The 23,934-nt window shown below is 40.9% G+C and overlaps 1 protein-coding gene across 1 annotated transcript; it reads right to left on the minus strand.

Moving 5' to 3' along the window:
- Positions 1 to 2,533: 2,533 nt before the first annotated feature.
- On the minus strand, positions 2,534 to 19,079 carry LOC146573621 (endothelin-3). The gene is made up of 4 exons (XM_085272869.1): positions 18,814 to 19,079; positions 17,934 to 18,171; positions 6,600 to 6,752; positions 2,534 to 5,667 (listed from the first exon to the last, which is right to left on the minus strand). Exons 1-4 carry the CDS (start codon positions 18,884 to 18,886, stop codon positions 5,589 to 5,591), a joined length of 543 nt encoding a protein of 180 aa, XP_085128995.1. The 5' UTR covers positions 18,887 to 19,079; the 3' UTR covers positions 2,534 to 5,588.
- Positions 19,080 to 23,934: the final 4,855 nt, after the last annotated feature.

Raw genomic sequence — 23,934 nt, forward strand, 5'->3', positions numbered from 1 at the left:
TGGACTTATTGGTTCACCTAGGCTGCACATTTTGTTGCTCTGCCTAAACTCCCTTCATGCCTAGAGACCGCCAAACTCCTTACCAATCATTTATTCCAGCTTCATGGCATACTGTTGGACATCGTTGTTGACCGGGACCCCAGTTCACCTCACACGTGTAGGCTGTGTCCTGCTCGGCCGTGGGTGCTACGGCTAGTGTATCTTCCAGGTTTCATTCCCAGACCAATGGCCAGGCAGAGCAGCCCAACCAAGAACTGATGACTGCCCTTCACTGCATCGTCGCTACTAATCAAACACTTGGAGCTCTCAGCTGTCCTGAATTGAATATGCTCACAACATTATGACCTCTTCTGCTACTTGGCTATCTCCATTTGAATCATCTCTTGGCTATCAACCTCATCTCTTCCTATCCCTCGAAGGTGAGCTCTCTGTTCCATCTGTTAAACGTCATCTCCGCAGGTGCCACCGTGTCTGGAGGGCCATCCAGGCTGCTCTGCTCTGCACAAAGGAAGAGAATAAATGGTGGACTGCAACTAAGTCCCTGATCCTGTACAGTCCTGATCAGCAAGTTTGGCTTTCTACTCGTGTTATTGCCCAAAGATTTTCTCCTTTATTGGCCCTTTTGTTATTGACTCTATTATTAGGTCCCGCTCTGCCCATCTTAAATTACCCCAAAACATTACAAATCCATAATGTCTTCCATGTGTCTCAGCTGAAACCTGTCAGCTCCAGTCCTTTTTCTGTGTGTACAGACCTTCCTTGGATTTCCCTCCCTGGAGTGTTTGGTGAACCTCCCTGAGCTGAGTGAATGTGGAGTGTTCAAAGTGTCTTGGATATTTGGCGCTCCCTCCTCCCTGGATCCCTGGAGGCCCAATTTCCCATCACCATTTGTAAATATCACATTGGAGGGAGTGCCAAATATCCACAATACAAGACACTCCACATTCATTCAGCTCAGGCAGGTTCACCAAACACTCCAGGGAGGGAAATCCAAGGAAGGTGTGTACACACAGAAAAAGGACTGGAGATGACAGGTTTCAGCTGAGACACATGGAAGACATTATGGACTTTGATGTTTTGGGGTAATTTGAGACGGGGAGAGCCTGTCAGAGACACAGCCCTGTGTCCTCACATACTGTGGGGGCTCAGTGAGGTAGTCCAGTATCCACTGGGACAGGTGGTGGTCCACTCCTGACAGCTTCAGCTTGTCCCTCAGAAGTCCAGGCTGGATGGTGTTAAAAGCACTGGCAAAATCAGAGAACATGATTCTCGGAGTATGTCCAGGCTTCCCCAGGTGGGTCAGAGCTTGGTGCAGGAGGCACCTAGCTCACAAAGCCAGGCTGGTTGGTGAACTGCAGCGGATCCAACGAAGACCTCACCGTGGGGTGGAGATGTTTGAGGACCAGCCTCACGAGGGTCTTTATCAGATGCAAGGTCAGTGCTGACCTAAGCTATCAGTGTCATCCCCGTGAGGAACAGGGCTCTTCCAACACAGTGGAACTGAAACAGTCCCTCAGAAAGTCTTCAGTCTTCAGACCATCAAATGCTTGCCCTTGTCCAGCAGCCAGAGAGTGAACTTCAACAGGTAACCAAAGAAGTGATGAGCAGTCAGGCTTGTAACCTCCATTCCTACCTGTTCATGTTTCTAAAGTAGAATCACTGCAGTCATCACTTTAAAGATTCATTCTGCTGGTTTTCATCTTTGCTTTGTGTCGTTGGCTTTGTGTTCATATATAAACACTGAAAGAAAGACTGTATGTTTGTTCTCATTACATTAGGGCTTAGATGTTGTGCAGAGCTGCAGCCTAAGATTTATATTGTTAACTGAAAGCCATGAGACAATGAGTTTCAGGCCATTTTACGGAATGGTAAATGGTAAATGGCCTGTATTTGTATAGCACTTTACTAGTCCCTAAGGACCCCAAAGCGCTTTACACTACATTCAGTCATTCACCCATTCACACACACATTCACACACTGGTGATGGCAGCTACATTGCAGCCACAGCTGCCCTGGGGCGCACTGACAGAGGCGAGGCTGCCGGACACTGGCGCCACCGGGCCCTCTGAATAACTTTCTTGAGTGAGTAATTAAGTAATGTACTGTAATGTAATTGTAGTAACTCCATGGCAGACCGGTCCACAATTCAATGCTTTTCAGCATACTTTTATTGACTCGCTTCTATACACGGTTGTCGTTCCTGCACAGCTGCAGCTTTTCAGCCACCAGCCGAACTTACAAACACCAACAACAACCACATTTAACAGTCACAGACTTTTACGCCGGTGAGGCGTGATTGCGGATTGCAGGTGCATCCGCCTTCCCTGCAGTGAAGGCCACCCAAGTGGCGAGCAGCGGCGACGCAGCACTCACGACGTCCATCTTCGGCTGCGCACGCCTAGTCCTCCACCTCTGGCTGGGCCGGTGGTGGGCCTGGCTGTTGCTCAACGGCCCTCCTCTGGGGAGCAGGAACGGATGCCGACCCCTACCGGGCACCAGCCACTCCCACCCGAGGAGTGAGGATGGGTGCGCCACAATAATGTATTTCTGGGTTAAAAGGAAAACATGAATACCCCATCTAATCAAAAAAGTAAACATTTCCAAATGTGAGAGGGTTTCTGTTAAGTGTGTGCCATCAGTATTGTGCAAACACTATTTAGTTTGCACTAAAAACTTCTCATAGTCTCATTCTCACAGTTTTATTTGAGAACACAACATCTGTCCGTACCAATAGAATACATTCCTCAGAGCTATGTTCATTAAATCTTCAAAGCAATGCTCATACCATGTATTATTAAAAGATCAAAACATAATGAAAAACGCTGAAGAATAACCAACATGAATGAATTTACTCCATGACTGACTCCAGCATTTTCCCAGGTGTCTTAACTTGTTATTTGGCTTGAGACTGTCCTCTGCCAATATCAGGAACAACCACAAACCACAAGCTTTTTTTTAATTTAGTCACATAATTGTTCTATTTATCACTCGTACTCGAATGGTTCTGTCATTACAAGCCCGTGTGGGCAAAGAAGTGGGTACTTTAATTTATGTGGAACATTCTTGAATATGTCGTTTTGGCAACAATCCTGCAGTCACAAGTTACAGACAATACGAAAGAACTGGCTCTTATATGTTTAAGGTACATTCCTCTGCCATAATGAGGAAAATTGTCCAGATATAATTAATGTGGGGTCGGGGGGGGGGGGGGGCTGTAAGGCTAATGCCCTTGGGTAAGGTCCCATGTTGTTCAGATGGCATGCAAGTACCTTGAATTACCACCGTATACAAGTGCAGACCATTACTGGAACTGTGTAATGCAATCCCTGGATTTTAATTGCATCTCCAGTTAAAACACAAACTGCCTTATTTTGTTACTACATGTTGCTAAGAGTGGCATATTGGCAGAGATATAAAATTTGGTTGATTTTTAAAAACTTTTATTTCAGAAACCAGGCTGTAGGCGGTCAGTAATCACTGTCATTCCACGGTACGTCTAAGACTGTGTTTATGCCACGTAAACCATAATTAAGGCTGGGCAAAAAAACAACAAAGATTAGGAGATCTTTGTGGTCATGGTTAAAAACCAAGTCTGAAGTGTTTTTGACAAAACTCTTGTGTGCGAAAAAGTCACTGCACACCCATTTAATAGCACTTACTGATCCAAGCCATCATCCAACAGGACAACAAGTACACATTGTCTGCTGGAGTGTGACACGATGCAAATCCTTCTTTACTCTTTTGCAGGAAAATTGCAATACAGATCCATCTTTCACAAACATGTGCAGTGTTCCTAGTTTCACACAGTGTTGACTGCTTCTTACACTGGCATGGAGCAATGCCCCTTACCCAACTTCATGTTCTTCAGAATTAGTGAAATTCTTTACGACACAGTATGAACGGTGCTAAGTTCTATTGACGGGTAACACAAAGGTTTTTTGACTACTCTTGACTGATGCCTAAATACATATACGGCAAATACTGGCACTTCTTTGGGATAATTTTATATGCATACTATATAACATTAATGTTACCCTGTCTAGGAATCATCGGCATGTACAAACCATGCACAGTTTTAATATTTTATCTTTATTTATTACAGAGACATAAATACAGCAGATTTAATATGAATGCTAAAGCTCTCTGAAGTTATGCTGCATAGCCCTGTATGTCAGTTACTCAAATGCAGGATAATATTTATAATAGTGCTGACCTCGCTGTGCAATACAATAAACATGGTGTGCTGACTTTATCAGAACAGATACAACAGCTAGTTGCAACAGTTTATTATCCCTGTGTAACGGAGCCTCTGATCAGACATGTTAATTAGGTATCAAGTTTATTTTAAATATCTTTAAATAATCCTGATGTTCATCAGAATGTTTCAAACATGAAGCAAAGAAGTCTTCCATTTGTCCGAGTTCATCTGCGTTTTAGTTATTTTAACATCCGTCCTGCACAGGTGGTCAGCTGTTTACTCCGTGGTGCAGTCATTTACCTTTTAACATCCACCAGACTGCCAGTTAACCACGTAGTGGTAGAGTTAGTTAGTCGACATTTAGCCACGGGGTAAAAAAGCATAGTTTTAGAAAGTGAAACATCTTAACTTTGAAATCAACTCTCTTATATGCACTTTGGCTTTAGAGATCTTCTATTAGATTTCCATGTGCTATGCCAGAGAGGTAAATATAACAGAGTAGATGTGAATCTAACCTTGCCAGTACTCCCCAAAAGATTACTGCCAGTATGATGGATGTTAAGAGGTTAAGAAAAACAGACGAAAAAGAAGTGGCACCTTAAATTTACTTTGTGGTACAAACTTTTGTACTTTTCTAAATTTTTCAATACAGAGACTTGCTGGCTAGAATAATCAGATATATCTATATACAACATCTTATCACACACTTTTACTATCGTATTTGGTTTGTATGAAAAATAACTTATAGCCTTTATATATTGGAACACATTTCACACACACACGACCGTGGAATGGATTCAGCTTATAAAACAGACTGCTAACTTTTGTTTTCAGTTCTGTTACCTCCAAAAATCTCAGACGTGCTTTACAATAAAGAACATCCTTAATGTAATGATACAAAGAAAAAAAAAAGATATCCTGACTCTTTCAGTAACTGTGACAAACTGAATTTGTAAAAAAAGAAAGTAATGCTGACTTCCTGGCTTTGATGTTGTGCCAATGTTGCCATGGAGTTTCAGTGATGTCCCTGGAGCAGAGGCGTCCACATTGTGTGTGAGCAACCAAATGTCTTATAGTCCGCACAAATCAGCCACTAGCTTCAGTTGTGTCAGAGTAATGGAAACCATCATGCACACCTGCTGAACAGACACAGGCAGCAAGTTCTGAAAGATGAGCAGAGGTTGGCAGGAGAGAAGAGGGGCGGAGATTCTGTTAGTGGAACGTGGAATTGCTGGCTTTTAGATTTGTGCAAGCACCTTTGGTGTTACACATCCTTCAGTCTGATGACAAGACACTACAAGATATCCACCTACAGAAACGCAGACATACACGCTATGTCTTAGAATGTGTAACCACTTTTCAGTTCATAGGCCTGCCGCTTTTAATGCACTTATTTCACAGCAGGGCCACTCCGCTGAGTTGCTGTCCTCTCGTCTGTTTTTGGCAATGCTGTGTGTGGTCTCGTCTGACTGTGGAAAAACAACACACATCTTAAAGTCAAATTCAAAGAGGATCATTTCTGAAATACTGAAAATAATTACAATCATTATTATTGTTTATATGTCACCCTATTAGAGCACTTCGCTCTCGCACTGCAGGCTTACTTGTTGTTCCTAGAGTATTTAAAAGTAGAATGGGAGGCAGAGCCTTCAGTTTTCAGGCCCCTCTCTTGAATTATATATCTGTTAGTTGAATAAGTTTAATTAGGTAACCGTAAGGTTGAACTCCTTTGCACTGGAAAAGAACGATGTCATGATCCTGGATCTCTGACCCCGTGTTTCAGTTTGAGTCTTTGTTTGGTTGCAGTTTAATTTTTCACTTTGTGTATTTACTTTATATTTATGCCCAGTAAGAGGTTTTGGCTGTTTTGCACTCCCAGTCTAGTGTTCAGGTTTTTCAGCTCTCCACTTCCGTCATGTCCCCTGAGCTCCTTGTGCTGTAAAGTTAGAGGTGTAAATTTGATGCATCCCCAGGATGCTCACTAAATACAGGAGGCTAAATCATTCATCCGCTGATAGACTGGCCACCTATAACAACTGCAGTAGGCTTCAGACCCCTTGTGATGCTAAGTTGGACAAGAACAGAAAAGGATGGATGGAAATATCTGTCACCGAATGTGAACAAAGCTGATGATTCAATGCTGTCTTCCAAGTATATCATGTGTTACTTCCTCTTTATGCTGTCTCTGTTCCGGCATGCTAGAACCATCTGGATGCTGTGGTGAAGTTATTTATGGCACAGCAGAAGAGGATGAAAATTGTGCTGTTAGGTAGGTTATTGCACTACAGCAACATTTTGGGAAATGTAAGACATTTTAAGACCTTTTAATTTTTTTTTAAAGAAATAGAATAATACTGGCATACAACACATTCATTTGTTTTATTTCGTATCACACCTCTACCTGATCTTGCAGAAGCTGATGCAGTCCACGTCGCTGTATTGTGAGCACGCGCAGCGCTGAGCCTCCACCCCTATCCTCACCCGCTCGGTCCTAGTGGAGCGTCTTAAACGCAGGGAACCCTGGTAACTGGACATACCAAATGGTACTGTGTGCCTAAAAGAAGAAAAGCAGACACAATGCACTTACTGACCACAGAACTATGAGTTTTACAGCTGGAAGCATACATCAGTGTTACAGTTTCCACAAGTACACTTTACTGGGTGATATGAATTTTGTCATCACCTGCCCCCTGTTGTGACTGCAGAGACACTACACTACAAAGCACCAACATGCACCCTGAAGGATGGAACAAAAGAGAACAGCTACTCTGTGGCTTCCCCAGCTGCCTGTGTGCATGTCCACAAGCAAGCATAATCCTGGCCTTGGGATGTTTATTCTCTGACTCTGCATCAAAGGGGTGCAGCTTACACTCTGTTGTGGTTATATGAGGGTAAAGGTACTCTGTGGTGGTTCTAATTTTTGTCTTCCAACTCTGTGATAAAAAATGGGGGCAGAATATATAAAACACCTTTCGGAACAATTCAACCCAGCACATCACGACCACAACACGACACTGCTGCCTAAAAATATCCCTGTTATTCACTTCTTAACATCAAGCAGGTGAGCCATCTAAGTTGAGGATTCAGTTAATATCTGTTCCTTTTCATGAAATTTTCACCTGATTAGTTTAGACCAGGGGTCTGCAACCTTTAACACCCAAAGAGCCATTTGGACCCGGTTTCCACGCAAAGGAAAACACTGGGAGCCACAAATACTTTTTGAAATTGACATGAGGTTGTTGTCTGATTTGCTGAGCCAGAGGATGGATGTCAGAGAAATGAAAGAAGTAAAGTGTAGTGACCCTCTTTTTTTTTTTTAGGATGAAAGATAACACTATATTGTTTTTTTACCTTTATTCTTTGTTTGAACAACTACAGTTTGCTGCTTATGAAATCCATGAAGTGCTACAGAGAAAATTACATTTTATTTATGTAATTAACACATTTTGAACTCTTAAAGAAATATAACAAAAGGAAAGCTGAACTAAAACGATCCAGCAAACAAAAACTGTTATATCGCCTTTGGGCTTTTGGAGCCTTGACCTGACTTTACAAAAATAATTGGAAAAAAAAAAGCTGCACCCATGCGTGCAGCCACGTGTGAAAAGTGGTCAATAAAGAGATGCTAAAAAGCGTGTTCATGCAAACATCGTCAGGTCTGTTTACAATGGGACTTCTGCTCCTGAACCTCTGCGCACAGCGTCTGCAGGTCGGGGCTGTACGAAGCCAGTTTCATCTTTACGCAGGACTGTAAGCTGTCGTCTGTGAGGCGTGAGCGCTGTTTGTTTTTAACATAGTTCACGGTGGAGAACAGCTGCTGACATAATGTGGATCCATAATTGGCCTACCTGGGGTTGAAAGTCTCGATAAATGCGCGGCGTTTCGGCGGGTACACCAGCTTCCGCGAGTGTGACGCTTATTTTGATCGATGAAAAAATAATAGAATATAATTTTATTTTTATATTTCAAGATCACAATAATCTTCCAATTTAGAACTACAAGGTAAAAAAGAACTAAACACAAATAAAATACACTTCAGCTAAATACTTCTAATTTATTTTTCCAAACCACGCAGAGCCGCAAAATAAAGACTAAAGAGCCGCATGCTGCCGACCCCTGGTTTAGACCAAACAGACAGTAATGTGAAAACGTATAGGACTTCATTTGAATTGTAACATTTTCTAGTTTCTGGAAATGCTTTTTGAGCATATGTATAAAACAAAAGGCAACACCACGCTAGCTTTTTGGGGTTTTTTTTAATCATCCATGGCTATGACTCCAACCTCAGTCCCAAACGTAGCTCCAAACTCTGTCTGTTTTTGGAGAAAAGCAAAAAGGAGAGAAACATAACGACTTTTTCCTGGACTTGAAATGAAACAATAAAGATGCACTAACATCTCAGTTTCTACAAAAATGATATATCAGCAAGTACAGAAACTTTTGCACAGTTTCTCTGTTTTCATGGACAAATTAATGTAAATGGAAACAGAGATCTTCATGCAAGTTTTGGCTTCAGTCTGGAACAAATGGACACTGCCAGATGCTTAGTTTCTGTTTTCATGATGTTTTGTCAGGCTTTAACTGCAAATGCCCTCAACTGCTGCTTTTTCAGGCGTTTTTCTATATATATATATATATATATATTATATCAAAAATCTAATAGATGGCAGCAAAAGTAAAAGCTATAACTTTTAATGCATTTTTAAATGATTTGAACCCAAATTCCATGTTAGTTTTCTCTTTTGTGGGCATTTTTTATACATTTAGGATGACAGCCAGAGATACTTAGTTTTTAATTCCTTGAGCTTGAAGTTATATTTTATGTTTTTGAACTTTCACATAAAAAAACATTCAAAAGTCAAATAGTACGATGTCCTACGAGTCCAAAATAAAAAATTCATATTTTTACTAATCCCTAATAAAAACTGAAAAACAGATCATACCTTTGAAAAATGAGCGCACTAGTGATTAGCCATCAGTGCCAAAGAATGGAGGCAGTGCTAATCCAAAGATGGAAGGAGATTAATTCTTTCTGATATCAGGCAAATTTATTGCAGTTTTTTGTTAATATATGTTTTGTTTTTCTTTGTTAACCGTAGCCAGACAAAAATGGACTGGTCAAACGAACAGGCCCATATAAAATGCTGATATAATAGATGTGAGGCAGCTACACTGCTATGCTGCTGTGGTTTGGGTCCATGAAACACCTCAGAGGAAAGGCTCATTGCAAATCCAAAGTTTTTGTGACTGATCACCGTTATCCTACAACGACTCCATCTAAATGTCGTGAAGGCTCACTGAATCAAAAACAAGCTCAACTTTGTACACTTTCTAATCAGAGTCAGTTAATCTTAACTTTAATCACTTTCAGCTGCTTTGGTATTAATAAAATTAACAGGTGCACTAGAGGGGGAACAATGAGACGATTACAAACAGACTTCATTAGGGCAGCCTGAGGACCCGGCGTCCTCTAGTGGAGCCCGATCGGCATTTGCTTTAGAAGACCAGAGTTTGATGGTCCACTACTGGTGCCCTGTGCTTTTTATAGTAAAGTTCCAGAGATATAAAGTCATTGAGGAATAAGGGTATCTTGGCAGCACCCTAATAACATGGTTTTTTTTCATGTTTTAAATTTATCATCTATCAATCAATCGTTCACTTTCTTTTCTTTTCCAAATAAGTTGACTAACGTAACAAATTTTTTCACTGAGATTTTAACTTCGCAACAGGCAACCAGGTTTCTAGGTGTGGAGTCAGTGTTAGAATGCACATGATAAAAAAGCATTTCACATTTCACAAACTATGGTCTCCTACAGGCTTTTTCGCCCATCGCTTCCAGTGTTACAACCCTAAACTGATGTCCTCCATCTGGTGGATGGCCAAACTAGTCACCAAATCCCCTCTCTTTCTTCCCCTGATATGTCAAACACAGATCTCCATAATTAAGTTTGTCTATCAGTACTACAACAAAAAATGACAAAAACCAGACCAGTTAGAACCACGCTGTACATGTAAACTCATCATGTTGACCTTGCTGTCCAGTCTTGTTGGAGTCTCCCTAAATAGCTGTAAACTGCTATAAAGTGTGAGCTGGAAAAAACAGATCACTTCACAGTGAACATGTTGTTTCCTTTGAACTTCAGAAGCGGGTCTCTTGAACAATATAAGCTGTGGTGCTGCGGGAGGGGCGTCACGCTGACCACGAACCTCCTCTTCTCTACTCTTACAAACAGAAACAGCATGTGGGTGATCCTTTCTCTTACAAAATGTTTCATCTACTGACTTCCGAAAGGAGAGACGGTCTGTCCACACAGAACTCAGTCAGTATCTTCACATGCATCTGCATCAGGGTTTTAAATCAGAGTCAGTGTAGAAGACATTATCCATACCTCTGTATGAGTTTAATGATATGGCTTTGTCACATGTCTGGGTACAGATCTTTGTCATTGTAAGCTTTCTTTTATTAAACATATACAGTATTATTTATTGCGATGGCTGTGACTCGGGTGTTGCAGAAGGTCGATGCACCGATCCTCTGCTCCTCCAGTCGACCTGTCGAGGCGGAGAATGCTGAACCCAGAGTTGCCCTCAATGTAACCATCAGAGTGCGAGAGTCATATGACTGTGTGTGTAACTGGGTGAATGATATTTTTAATTGAAAATGCTTTGAGTGTTGAACTTGAGCAGGAATGCTACCTGTCAGTGAAATTTCTGAAATTCTCTGAGCTGCCTGTCTGGCACCAACTACACTGAAAGTTACTTAAATGACCATTCTTCCCCAGTGTGATAATTAGTTTCATAGGTCATCTTCACATGCAAGCGTGCGTCTCCATAGTTATCTAGAGGTCCAAAAATGAGCCCTGAGGGTAAAATCAGGTAAACTCTACCTGGAGAGAGAAGTGCAGTCTGACTGATTGTTACTCTAGTTCTGAGTATTTAACCTTTTTGCATCCACCAGATTACTGGTGACCCATCGTGAGTATAAGGTTGTGGTAAGGTAAAGCCAGGCCTGTCCTGCAGGTTTTATGTGTCCTTGATCCAACACAGCAGATTTAAATGGCTAAATTAGCTCCTCAACATGTCTTGAAGTTCTCCAGAGGCCCAGTTGTTACAGATTTGGTGGTATTGCAAAAAACAGCTTTTTCGGGTGACTGAGTTTTCATAAAGTCAGCCACATACATAAACAAGCTTGTATGTATGATTATGTAGAGTAATGAACTCAGCCTGAAAGTGCCCCCACATGATGAGACCTCATACATTTAGGAAAATAGCTGTTCCACATAGCTGATTTCTATCATTAACCCTCTGAGGTCAAAGTCATCTTCACCGATGACCCTAACCGCGTACGATCACAACATTTCTTGTTTGTTTAAATTGTTCCAAGTTCTGGAAATTGTGGGATGAAAGAAATAGCCGGCTAATTAATCTACTGACCTTCCAGTTGGTAGATGACCCACTTTATCTCCTGAGCCACAGCTGCCTTAAGGGAAAAAAAACACTATCCAAACCTGCCTGGCCCTTTGTTTGTTTTTCTAGCATGTTAGCAGTGTAGCATCCACAGTTTTATGATGTTATGTTCAAATTTTGTGTGATGGTAGATAACAATAACATTTCGAGTGGATTTAATTTTGGTGAAAATCAGGTCAAGGATAAAACCAAGTGTGAAAATCTGTCAAAACTTTACTTTACCTGCAATTTTTTATGGACAGTCTTCAAAATTTACAACAATATACTAGACCTTTGAGGCTATGCGTACCAAGGTTGGCTAAGCATTTGACCTTGATCTTTATTGTTAGCGCCCGAGGTCACTTTTCAAATGAAAGTGCCTGGAGATACCTGTACAACAAACTTTTTATTTTCTCAATATGATGGCGTCACGGTGACACCATAACAGGCTGAAGTCATCATATTTTGAGATACAAACAGGCTGACATCAGGATGTTGTAATAAAAACACAAGTATAGCCCTTACCCTGCTGAATTGTGCTCTCTTGTTAAATCATGAGTTAACTTTCCAAAAAACGTAATTAATTAAAGTTCAGTTTCACTAGTCACACTCAGGGTGGATTACTGACAGACCTGTTGAATCAAGAAATAACCTAAATAAAACCTGTCTGACAAAGTGAAGTAGGCTTAAAGATCTGAAAAAGCAACACATCGTACCATGAAACAACCTCAAGAACCAAAAACAAACTGTCATCACTGACATCTAATCAGTCTGGAAAGGGTGAAACACAGTGAGAAACACTATCCACTAATGGAGAAAACGTGGAACAGTGGTAAACCTTCCCAGGAGTGGCCAGCAGACCAAAATGACTCCAAGAGTGTACTGATGACTCATTCAGGAGGTCACAAAAGAACTGAGAAGTAATCTAAAGAACTGCAGGCCTCACTTGCCTCAGTTAAGGTCACAGTTAATGATTCAACAATGAGAAAGAAACTGGGCAAAAATGGCATCCAAGAGTTCCAAGGCAAAACCCACTGCTGTCCAAAAAGAAACAAAGGCTCATCTCACATTTGCCAACAAACATACCGATAGTCCCCAAGACTTAATATTCTGTGGACTGACAAGAGAAAAGTTGAACTTTTTGGAATGTGTGTGTCCAGTCACGCATTTCATAAAAACAACATCATACCAACAGTCAAACATCGCAGCGATAGTGTGATGATAGGACATAGACTACCTGCCACAAATGAAAACATCCTGAAAGAGAATGTCGAGCCATCAGTTTACGCCCTGCAGCACAAGTCGCACTTGGGTTGTGTAGCAGGACAGTGACCCTAAACACAACAGCAGGTCCACCTCTGATTGACTCAATAAAAACAAAATGAACGTTTTGGAGTGGTTAAAGTTAAAGCCTGGACTTAAATCAAACTGACATATTGTGACATGACCTTAAAACATGGCATTCGAGCTGAGGTGGCTGGGTTAAAATTCCTCTGTAGAAATGTAAAAGACCCACAGCCAGTTATTGCAGTTCTTTCAGTTCTACTTTAGGTAAACCCTCTACAAAGTGTATATCTTTATAAACTAGTTTTCTGATACAGTACAGGAAAAAATGTTGAAACATTTACATGAAAAAGGATGAGCATCCATGCTTAAGACTGATGTTAGTTTATATTCTGAACATCCATAAATCTGGAGTGCAATGTTAAAAACATAACTGTGATTTATTTAAGCGAGCCCCAACAACTTCACCCCCTATAAACACATTAATTACACCTAAACCTTTAAAGTCACCAGATAATCTTACACTTCTGACAGCATGCATACCTCACACTTGTTTGATCTTTGCCTTTCAACTTGGGATGGAGGTCGGTCTTACCATGCATCATACACATTTTCACATTAGTAGTAACAAAAATGATACATGACTGAGACAGACAGAGGCACGCACCAAAATCTAACTCTGTTATTACAGTTAACAAGATGGTGGCATAAAACCTTAGGAAACTAATTTTAGTCCAATCACTTATGTTCACCTTTTCAACATGTGAAATTTCACCCAAAACATAAAATACTGTTTGCAGACTACTGCCAAGTGATATGTTAAAAGTAAACCCCAATGCCTGATGTCTAAGGATGACCCTTGACCTCCTCAATGATATCCCCATTTACGGCTGAGTTCATTTTTATGTTTAGCGAGTAGGGCTGCCACGATTAGTCGACTAGTCACGATTACGTCGACTATCAAAATCGTCGACGACTAATTCAATAGTCGACGCGTCGTTTGAAGCTTTGTAACATCACAAAAGACGCAGGAATAAGTAGCAGGATTTAAGAGTGTAATAACGGACTGAAACAGAAGATGGCAGCACTGCATGTACAAGGATGCCAGCTGCCGTTAAACCCCGAAGAAGAAGTAGCTCTGTCCCAGAATTCATAGCACAGCCCTGCTCAGTTTCCAACAATGGCGGCTGCCAATATTAAAACTAACTAGCTGCTAGTTAGTTTTAATATTACTCTTATTATTCTTTCTGGGTCACAAAATAAACGTTTAACATATTTTCAGGTGAGACTGTAACTGTGTAAATCTCAAATATCTGCTCAGTTTATCAAGACACCACATATTTTCAAAAGCGCTCCGATGTTTTCAGAGACGTCTGTTACCCACTAGCTCGATAGCTAGCCGGGGGCTAGGCTCACTAGAGCCGTGAGAACACCGGACTCCCACCAGATCATTTTCAAACCCACCGCCGTCTTTCGCTACTCAGGTTAAACATATATAAGTCACTTAGATAACTTAAAAATTTTATTGTTTGGCTTTTTTCAGTATTTTATTTGTTCCTGAGTAAATCGTCTGAGTTTATTAAACTCCACCGAAACAATCTGCAAATTTCATTAAAATTTAATAAACTACCATCTTGTCTTTATTTTTAGTTAGCACAGACCTTAAACACTTAAAGCTGTAAGCTAATGATAGTTATATAAGAGCAGATGCTGCTGGTGCAATAAGCTGTACGTTTTACGTCCAATGGATGATCTGATTAGTCGACTAATCGCAAAAATAATCGGTGACTAGTTGACTATCAAAATAATCGTTTGTGGCAGCCCTAGTAGCGAGCAAGTTAACCGTTGATATTTTGCAAATTAAGTGTCACACATGCATGCATTTTGGCCTTGCAGTTCTTCTGTCATAAACATATTAATTTGGGTAGATCAGACAGTTGAAATTTCATAACATGAGTGAATGTTATCGTAACCCTACCCGTAATCTATGCATCTAGTCTAGCCTACTTTCCTCTGACCCAAGACAGGTTGCTTGTGACTGGAAGGAGACAATGGAAATGTTGATTTGAGACTATGTTGATTTATACTTAAATAGAAAACAAATTGAACAGTAACAGATGCTGTACATGTATGTAGAACCAAACCTACCCAATAATACAAAATGCAACAGTTTTGTAATCGAGAAACTTGGATACTTGGAGTATTATATTTTTTGTCAAATCCCTTCAGAACAAAAACCACAGTTTCAACAGTTTGGCCTGTTCGTCCACACCTGGTCACATTTCTGGCTGCACCACTGCTTAAAAATTGGGAGCTCTGAACCTGCTGTGCCAGTATTGATTAATATCTGCAATACATGTGAAGAGGAAAGACATCTTGATTCACTCCACATGGCACAATGCCCAGGTACCAAAGGAAGAAAGCCGACACACAGAGGCTTCATCTGTAAGGTGTTACTGCAGAGAAAAGGAGCTTCTTTGATCTCATCGCAGATGTTCGCTATTGATCACATGTACTTCTGCATGTGGTTACAGGACACAGTTGCTGCTCTGCACTGAAACCAGGCTGACAGCTTTTACTCTGCTGCTGATGGCCACACTTCAAGCAAAAATCTGAGAACTGATAGTAGATGGATGACCAGATACCATTCCCCTCCTGGCTCTAACCATCACCCCACTACACACATTCTCATAACACATTACGTCTGGGTACTGCTAAACTTGCCCTGAGGCCTGTTGTTTGAAATCAGTAAAGGCAGCTAAATCTACATACTACTCTGCAGATAGGCATTAGTTAATGTCTTCTGTTGCAGGTGAATTAGCTTTTGCTTTGTCTCTCACTTATCAGTGATGAAAAGGTTCAAAGCGAGTTCAGCTGTGGAAAGAAAAGCGCAATATTTAGAGATTTCAAATTGAAGACTGTTAAGCTAATATAAAGGAACAAGAATGCCGAATGAGTGAAAAACAGACGAAGGAAAACAATAGTCTCGGCTAGTCAAACCTATGTGATTGGTGTTGGACAACCCATTTCTTCTGTTTTAAGATTCAACTTTAGAGTAAATTTCCAAAGGGTTCTTTCTATCTCACATTCCAAGGCTACCTATAAACAATCCAAACATCCAAGATGGCCAAAAGGTGGGCACAGCCCTCCCCTGCTGCCTGCAAGAAATCCTCAGTGGAATTAAAATACCAGAGGGCTCAGGGTCTAGACCTTTACGGATTATATGGAATCGCTACACTTCACAAAGACACAGGAAATACTGACATATGAGAAAAAGCCCGTAGCAATGGGCCAGACACCCCATACTCCCGCATATATATATATATATATATTAAAATAAATATGTGGTCATTTTGAATTTTATGCTATCAACATGTTTCGAAATAGGTGGGGCAATAAATTACTGGAAAAACCGTCACCATTGGGGGGAAAAAGTACTCTATAGAACATCTCATAAAGCAAAGGCATAATAAAATCCCAGAGAGATTCCTTGTTTTCTAAGTAAATATGGGGAGGGGTCCATCGTACTGTTAAAGTCTGTTCTAAACAGAATTTAGGAATTTCATGATCTATGGCTACTCAAGAAAAATGTTCACAAAGAACAAAACAGAAAACTTAATGGGAATGAGACAGCAACCAGCCAGTCTGATTGGTCAGTGAATTGTCAGAGTTATACAAATGGAAGTTAAAACTCTTCCATCCAAAGAGAAAATATACTGTAACCAAGATCTGAGGACAATGCTGTTGTCTCTGGTATTAAGCTCTTTTAAATGCACTGAGGTGAAGTGCAAACTTTGCCTGGCAGCTGACCAATCAAAATTTTCAATTTCATCAAATCGAAAGAGGATAAGAACCATCAATCTTGTTAGCAGTGCACATTTCTTCGCCAGCATCCATGATATTATGACACCAAATCACAACAACAGTTGCATCAAGGCACTTTATATTGTTAGCTAGACCCTACAATAATGCATATAGAGAGAAAACGAACAATCACATGACCCCAATTGGCAACAATGTTTCAGTTTTTCACAAATACACAAACTATTCACCCAGCAGAACTTATCTATTGGACCTTCCTTGCATTCACTAAAGTCATTGCCAACGCTGCTCAGATCCAAAGTATTTACACTATCTTCATCCTGCTCTCTTCCTTCCACTTTTTTACTTTGCTTGATAAACACAATTTAAAACTGTTCTATAAGATACTTTCCAAAAAAATAATTCCTGCGTAGTTGACATCAAAAGGTTTGTGGGCATTTTGCACAAATTACAGGGAGGAAGGTCATGAAGTACAAGCGTTTCCCAGCATGCCTCTCTGCCTGCAAAGTTTTTCAGAAAATGTGCTTAATTTAATCAGTAAAATGTGAAATGGCTGAGTAAATATTTGCAGTTGAAATTTAATTCATAAGGAAAATGTATACTGCATTCAAGCAATGTTTGGCTTTGGTTCACAAGATAAAATCTTATGTGTCCAAATTGTGTGAAGCATCCAGTATAATGTAGACGGGGAGGGGCCCACTTTGAAAGACATTTTCACGGGGTGCCTGCTACCTTCTGGGCCCGGCTATCTCACCACATGTTTTCCAACAGCATTGCTAATATGAAAAAAAACAAGGCCAGCTAACCTGGCCTGCGAAAACATTCAGCCAATTAAGAAGCAAAACACGAGACAAAGGAGGCCTTGAACTGTTGAGCCGCTGAAACCCTATATCAAGAAGAAATGTTCGACTTTTAAAACTACAGCACCCGGCCTCCCCAGATCACAAAGACTCTGAAAATGTAGCTAAAGTAAGAAGTGATGCAGATCAAATGATCAAAGAAATCTAATTTCTACGTTTCAACATCTGATTTCTTGTCTCTGTATTATTTGTGTACAGTGCACACTAAGAAACATGATGCCCAACACATTAGTAACCTATAGTAACCTAATAAGACATTAGCTACACACATCACTTGCTTAAAAACTGGTGCAAACTGAGAATGCCTGGAGAAGGACACTTACTCCGGTGTGTTGATCCAGATGATATCCAAGTGGCAGTAATACACACACTCCTTGTCTTTGTAAGTGTAACATGTGCACCTCTTGGATCGCCTCCTGGCTAATGGTGGCTCGCAGTCAGAACACGGCTCAACGTGGGAAGCAACAGTGGCGAGATCCTCCACCCCGCCAGGCAGACGTGCGCTCTGCTCGAATGCTTTCACCTCCTTCCTCTGGCTCACATCTTTCTTAAATGAAGAACCTGCAAGATTACAGCATATGAGAGCTTCCTCTCATAGTCTTAACCTGAAACAGCGTTTGGTAAAGCATGGAAAAGCTCTTTATAGATGCATGTATATTACATTTCTGCTTGAAAAGGTTACAAAAGATCCAGATTCTAGAGTAGTTAAAAAAAAAATCAAGCATAAATAGTTACATATTTTAGTTTCATAACAGTAATTGGTCAATTCTGTTGAGAGTAGAGTTTGTCTCAGAGAGAAAATATATGTATATATATATTTAAAGTCCCAGTCGGAGTCTTTGATGGAACTTTAAATAGTGAATTTCTTGTTTTAGTGATTCAAAACAATAAAAATACCGAACGCGTTGGAGTCACAAAACACCGACGAGTTTTCAAAAGATCTAAGACATAACTTGTGCTCACTTTTAGTGGGATTTTTTTGGTGTTTTAAAAAGGTTAAAACTGTATAGATATCATGACGTCAATTGCAATGTTATAATAATCATCGGTATAATCTTATACCGATGATTTCAGTCTAATTGCATGTTTTGATCTATCTGTTGTGACCTGTCAGTCACTGCTGCACAATAACGCACACCAGCTGGTCTGTGTGATCATTGCTTCATTAAAACACAAACACAACAAGGACCGACCACTACTCACCGTTGGTCAAAGATGCTGTCACCACGATTAGAAACAAAACTCCCACATCAAGCGATGATGATGCGTTAGCCATCACACGTCAAACATTAGAAATGAATAATCAACTTAAAAAAAAACAAACGAAAAAGTCGAAATGTGAGAACAGGTGAATGAAAACGTCCGAAATTCTCGAGTATCTTATCTCAGTGAAGCGAGTCAAAGATGTCCTCATAGAGCATCATGTGTCTGATACAACTCTGCACCGCTGCGCTTCCACACTCCGTTTGCCTTTTACAGCCACTGGGGTTCGTTATGAGCTGACACCGCTGTGACAAGTGAGCATGGATATCCCGCCAGCTTCCTGAGACACTTTTCAAAATAAAAGACCGTGCTGAACGCTGCTGAAATCAAAGGCGCGTTACACCCATGTTTGTGCGCCAACAGCACAAACATGACACAGAGACCCAGTTTAGTGACTCCAAATAGTGGCCTAGCACACAGATATCAAGCAGAGCGACAAGGTTGAGCAGTTTAAGTGGCAAAGTTAGAGAGACAAGGTGGAGAATAGTGGGTGGAGAAGGGATGTTGAAGTTGGAGCTGTCAGGTAGGAGGACAAGAAGAAAACCTCAGAGGAGGTTCATGGATGCAGTGAAGGAGGATATGCAGAGGGTTGGTGTGCCAGAGGAGGACGCTGGGGATAGGGCTTATCCTCTTAGTGCAAGAGGCGGGATACACTCTGGACAGTGATGCAGTGATGCTAATCTGATGCAGGGCTTATATATCTGTGTAAATTTCTTAATTATAATTAAGAAATCATATGTGTATTTTGTATTGTTGTTTGTGTTGCTTTTATGCTTTTATGTTGAAAGTAAGTATTATTCTACCTGTAGTTCTGGTTTGCCAATTTGACAGGGCTGTGCCTGCAGAACACCAGCAGCTGGGTGTTTTATGTGATGCATGAGGGCAGAGGTCAGGATCTCTAAAAGGATGCACTCCCTCACAGGGTTCTCTCAGCCATGAGCTTCAGGCAGCTGCAGTGCATCAGTATATCATACCTTTGTATTCTACAAGTGAAGCAACTAAGAAAATATAAACAAACTAAGATGGTAAAAAAACGAACTATGATACAATACAGAGGGTTGGTATGATAGAAATGGATGCTAGGGTGAGATGGAGGCAAATGATCTGCTGTTTCAACCCCTAAAGGGAGCAACGGAAAGAAGATGTGGTTAGTAGGTTTGAATTGTTACAAGCATGATTACTGGCTTTTTTCATTACAACCTCACTCTCATGTCTCACCCACTAAGTAAAATCATTATCCTTCCTTGTACTACCCTACTACACGTCAGTCACGTATCCTCTGCTCACATTGGTAATCTCAGGTGCTGAATGTGATTGACCTTTTATGGTCTCTGGTTACCACATCACCTTGAATCACTTCCTCTGTGGATGTTTTGTAAGTGATGTCAGCAAAACTTAATTTTCAGTATGTGCCATTAAATACTCTCAGTGAGTCTTCCTACTCAGTCAGATCCTGCCTATAAGCACAGGATGATGAATGATATGGTTAATGAATAATTTGACAGTTATTCCCATTTGTTAAGGGTGTGAAGCAGTAGTCAGGACTTAGTCACTGTGAGGAATGATAGAATTGCAGTGAAGTCTGTTATTGTTGTGACATCTCACTACAATTCAGGAGGTCAATGTGGGTCTTACATAACTTTAATGTTTCTGGTGCTTTCATGAGACACGTTACCATCAATCTGTCAAGTTTTAATCTTTGATTTCTGTTGATCATGTCTTGATGCATTCTCAATCATCCAGGTAAGTAAACTTCCTGTTAAATCCAGAATTGAATTCAAAATCCTGCTCCTCATATACAAGGTCTTAAATAATCAGGCCCCATCTGATCTTAATGACCTTGTAGTACCATATCACCCTATTAGAGCACTTCGCTCTCGCTCTGCAGGCCTACTTGTTGTTCCTAGAGTATTTAAAAGTAGAATGGGAGGCAGAGCCTTCAGTTTTCAGGCCCCTCTTCTGTGGAACCAGCTTCCAGTTTGGATTCAGGAGACAGACACTATCTCTACTTTCAAGATTAGGCTTCAAACTTTCCTTTTTGCTAAAGCTTATAGTTAGGGCTGGACCAGGTGACCCTGAATCCTCCCTTAGTTATGCTGCAATAGACGTAGGCTGCCGGGGGATTCCCATGATGCATTGAGTTTTTCCTTTCCAGTCACCTTTCTCACTCACTATGTATTAACAGACCTCTCTGCATTGAATCATATCTGTTATTAACCTCTGTCTCTCTTCCACAGCATGTCTTCCTCCTGTCTTCCTTCTCTCACCCCAACCAATCACAGCAGATGGCCCCGCCCCTCCCTGAGCCTGGTTCTGCCGGAGGTTTCTTCCTGTTAAAAGGGAGTTTTTCCTTCCCACTGTCGCCAAAGTGCTGCTCATAGGGGGTCATATGATTGTTGGGTTTTTCTCTGTATGTATTATTGTAGGGTCTACCTTACAATATAAAGCGCCTTAAGGCAACTGTTGTCGTGATTTGTTACTGGAAGTAACAAGAAAAAACAAATTTTAAGTGAATACTGTATATCCAGAATATCACTCTGAAACATGTATTTCTCTAGACATTGTGCTTTATTTAGAAAAAAGACATTTTTTATTATCATCAAACACTTTTTTCAGGAACTTTTGATTAAAATGTGTCCTCTTTGCAGATTCACAGCAAACACTTGATTATACAGTGTTTGTGCTTCTCTCCCTTCCCCTTCTTCCACCAACAGCCCACATCCCCCTACACCCACAAAGCGAAAACAAACGCAAAAACTCCAGGAATGAAGGTAAAACAGTTTAGGAGGTTGGCCCAAGGGTAAAACAAAGCAGAAGGACAGTTTGGGTGGCCAATTACGAAGTGGTGCAAAGCCAAGCAATAGCTGAGGGGGCCGGCCCGAGGCCAGAGCAAAACTGAGGAACAGTTCAGGGCTACACTGGAGACTTTGGTAACACGGGACATGTTGGCTCAGGCTTCACAGACCGCACTGGACCTTGTGGATTGGACACTCTCTCATAACTCTAGCAAGACACAGGAACCAAATGTGTGACTCACAGATGGGCTTGAAGTTAAACGCAACAAACTAAACATTAACTAAGAAGTACACGAAGAGCATGAAACAATAAAAACAGAAACACACAAATCAGGTAAACAGGCACACCAACAAAAAGCAAAGGAGAGACAAAACTTTAAATACACTGAGGACTAATAAGGGGGTTGAGACACAGCTGGGAAAAACAAGGTACAGACGAATCAATGGAAATAAGATGAAGGAAGTCAAACTGAAAACAGATACAAGAGACAAAGGCCTCCTAAAACAAAACAGTAAGTCACATAACATGGAAATAACTTACATAGAGTAACAATTATGAGAAAGAAAAGGTTTTCACAATAAAATAAACACAAGGAATCAACATAACTACAGCACAAACAAAAAACCCATTTCTAAAATATCAACAAGTCGAATCCTTATGGAAATAAACAGAACATCGTAGATAGTGGCTTTGCCTCTTGGTGTCGTTCAGCCACATAACAAAGCTGGTTAGGTTTAGAAAGATCAGAGTCTGGGATCAGTTGGAAGACCTGTGATGAGATAGTTAGAAAAAAGAAAAAAACACTGATTCATTTGGGCCTTTCATCACCCTAAACTCCTCACTCGACTCTCTCCTGACTGTATAGACATAAAACTTACCTTATACTTTCCCCTTTGTGTAAAGGGGAAAGTATAAGGTCTTTTACAGCACCTCCACAGTGCTGTAAAAGACTGTAGAGGTGCACTGCAGGTTATTGCAAACACTTGAGTAGAGTTGTTGCTGCAAAGGCTCGCCAAACAGTTATTAGGTTTTAGGAGGCGATCGCTTTTTCACACAGGACCATGTAGGTTTGGATATTTTGCCTCTTAATAAGAAGCATGGCATGACACAGCTTGCACACTGGCATTATTTTCACCTTGCACAGCCCTCTGTGTTGGTATCTGTATAGGCTCTCTAATGGACAAATATGCTAATTTGAAATAAACTAAGCACAAATACTGTGTGGGGAAGTTTATCAGTTATGTCTGTGGACAGATTTTTATCAGCAACATAACAACACAAGGTCACCAAACTTTCAACATTCAGATGAGATCAAAAAGCAGCTTAAGTTTGAAGAAAGGTCTGTCTGTAGACAGATCGCAGAGAGAACCCATATGGAAAAGATAAATATAAATCTTATAAAGTTTGTATCTGTCTTGTGTGAAACTTGTATGAAAAGCATATAAGAGTGAAAACAGATATAAGATCCCCTGAAAAATTATATAATGAAACTTGTATGTTTTGGATACTTCCTAAAACAATATATGAAAGTAATGAGAAAGTGGCCACTTTCATGAGTAAATCATATAAGTTTTTACTATTTCTTTTCCATATGAGAAGACACTGAACAATCATCATTACGGTCAACGTGAAATAAATGTTGGATCAGTGTTAACAAACTGATGAAACCTGGGACTGGTTAATAACCAAGAGTGCAAAAGTGATTAACGTTAGAGTTCATGTTGATTGACAACATCTTTGTCCTAAAATAGTTTCAGCTATCGTTTGCTATCTGTCATGCTCCCTGTGCCTCCCCGGCCAGCCCAGTGTGGCCACAAGTGTTTGTTGTTTTACTCTCTGTCTGCTCCCCTCGCCTTGCTCTCTCTCTCCTACCTGTCTGCCTGGGCGGAGCTCTGATTGGGCTCCCGCCCTTGGCCCATGCACCTGCAGCTGATGTCCGGTGATTTGCAGCTCTTCTTAAGGCAGGGGCTCTGAGCTACTCGTCGCTGGAATATTGAGTAACTCTCGTTAGCGTTGCCTGGCTTCATTGCGATTCTGTTGTTCCCGTGCTTGCCTTTGACTTACCCTCGTCTGTGTAAATAGGTTTACCTGGATCAGCCCTTTTGTGACCCCTGGACCCCGTGAGTGTGAGTGGGCTGCTTGTGTGGAGATTGTTTGGACAAGGAGCGGAGCAAGTGCGAAGAAGTGTGTTTCCCCAGCCTATTGATCCCCGGGACCCTGGTGTTTCCCCCCCTTCACGTGTACATAGCGCACCAGTGTGATTAA

Source organism: Mchenga conophoros, linkage group LG5 (assembly GCF_057382185.1).
Source record: "Mchenga conophoros isolate Kocher_MC1m ecotype Shallow Benthic linkage group LG5, M_conophoros_male_GT1.1, whole genome shotgun sequence".
NCBI lineage: Eukaryota > Metazoa > Chordata > Actinopteri > Cichliformes > Cichlidae > Mchenga > Mchenga conophoros.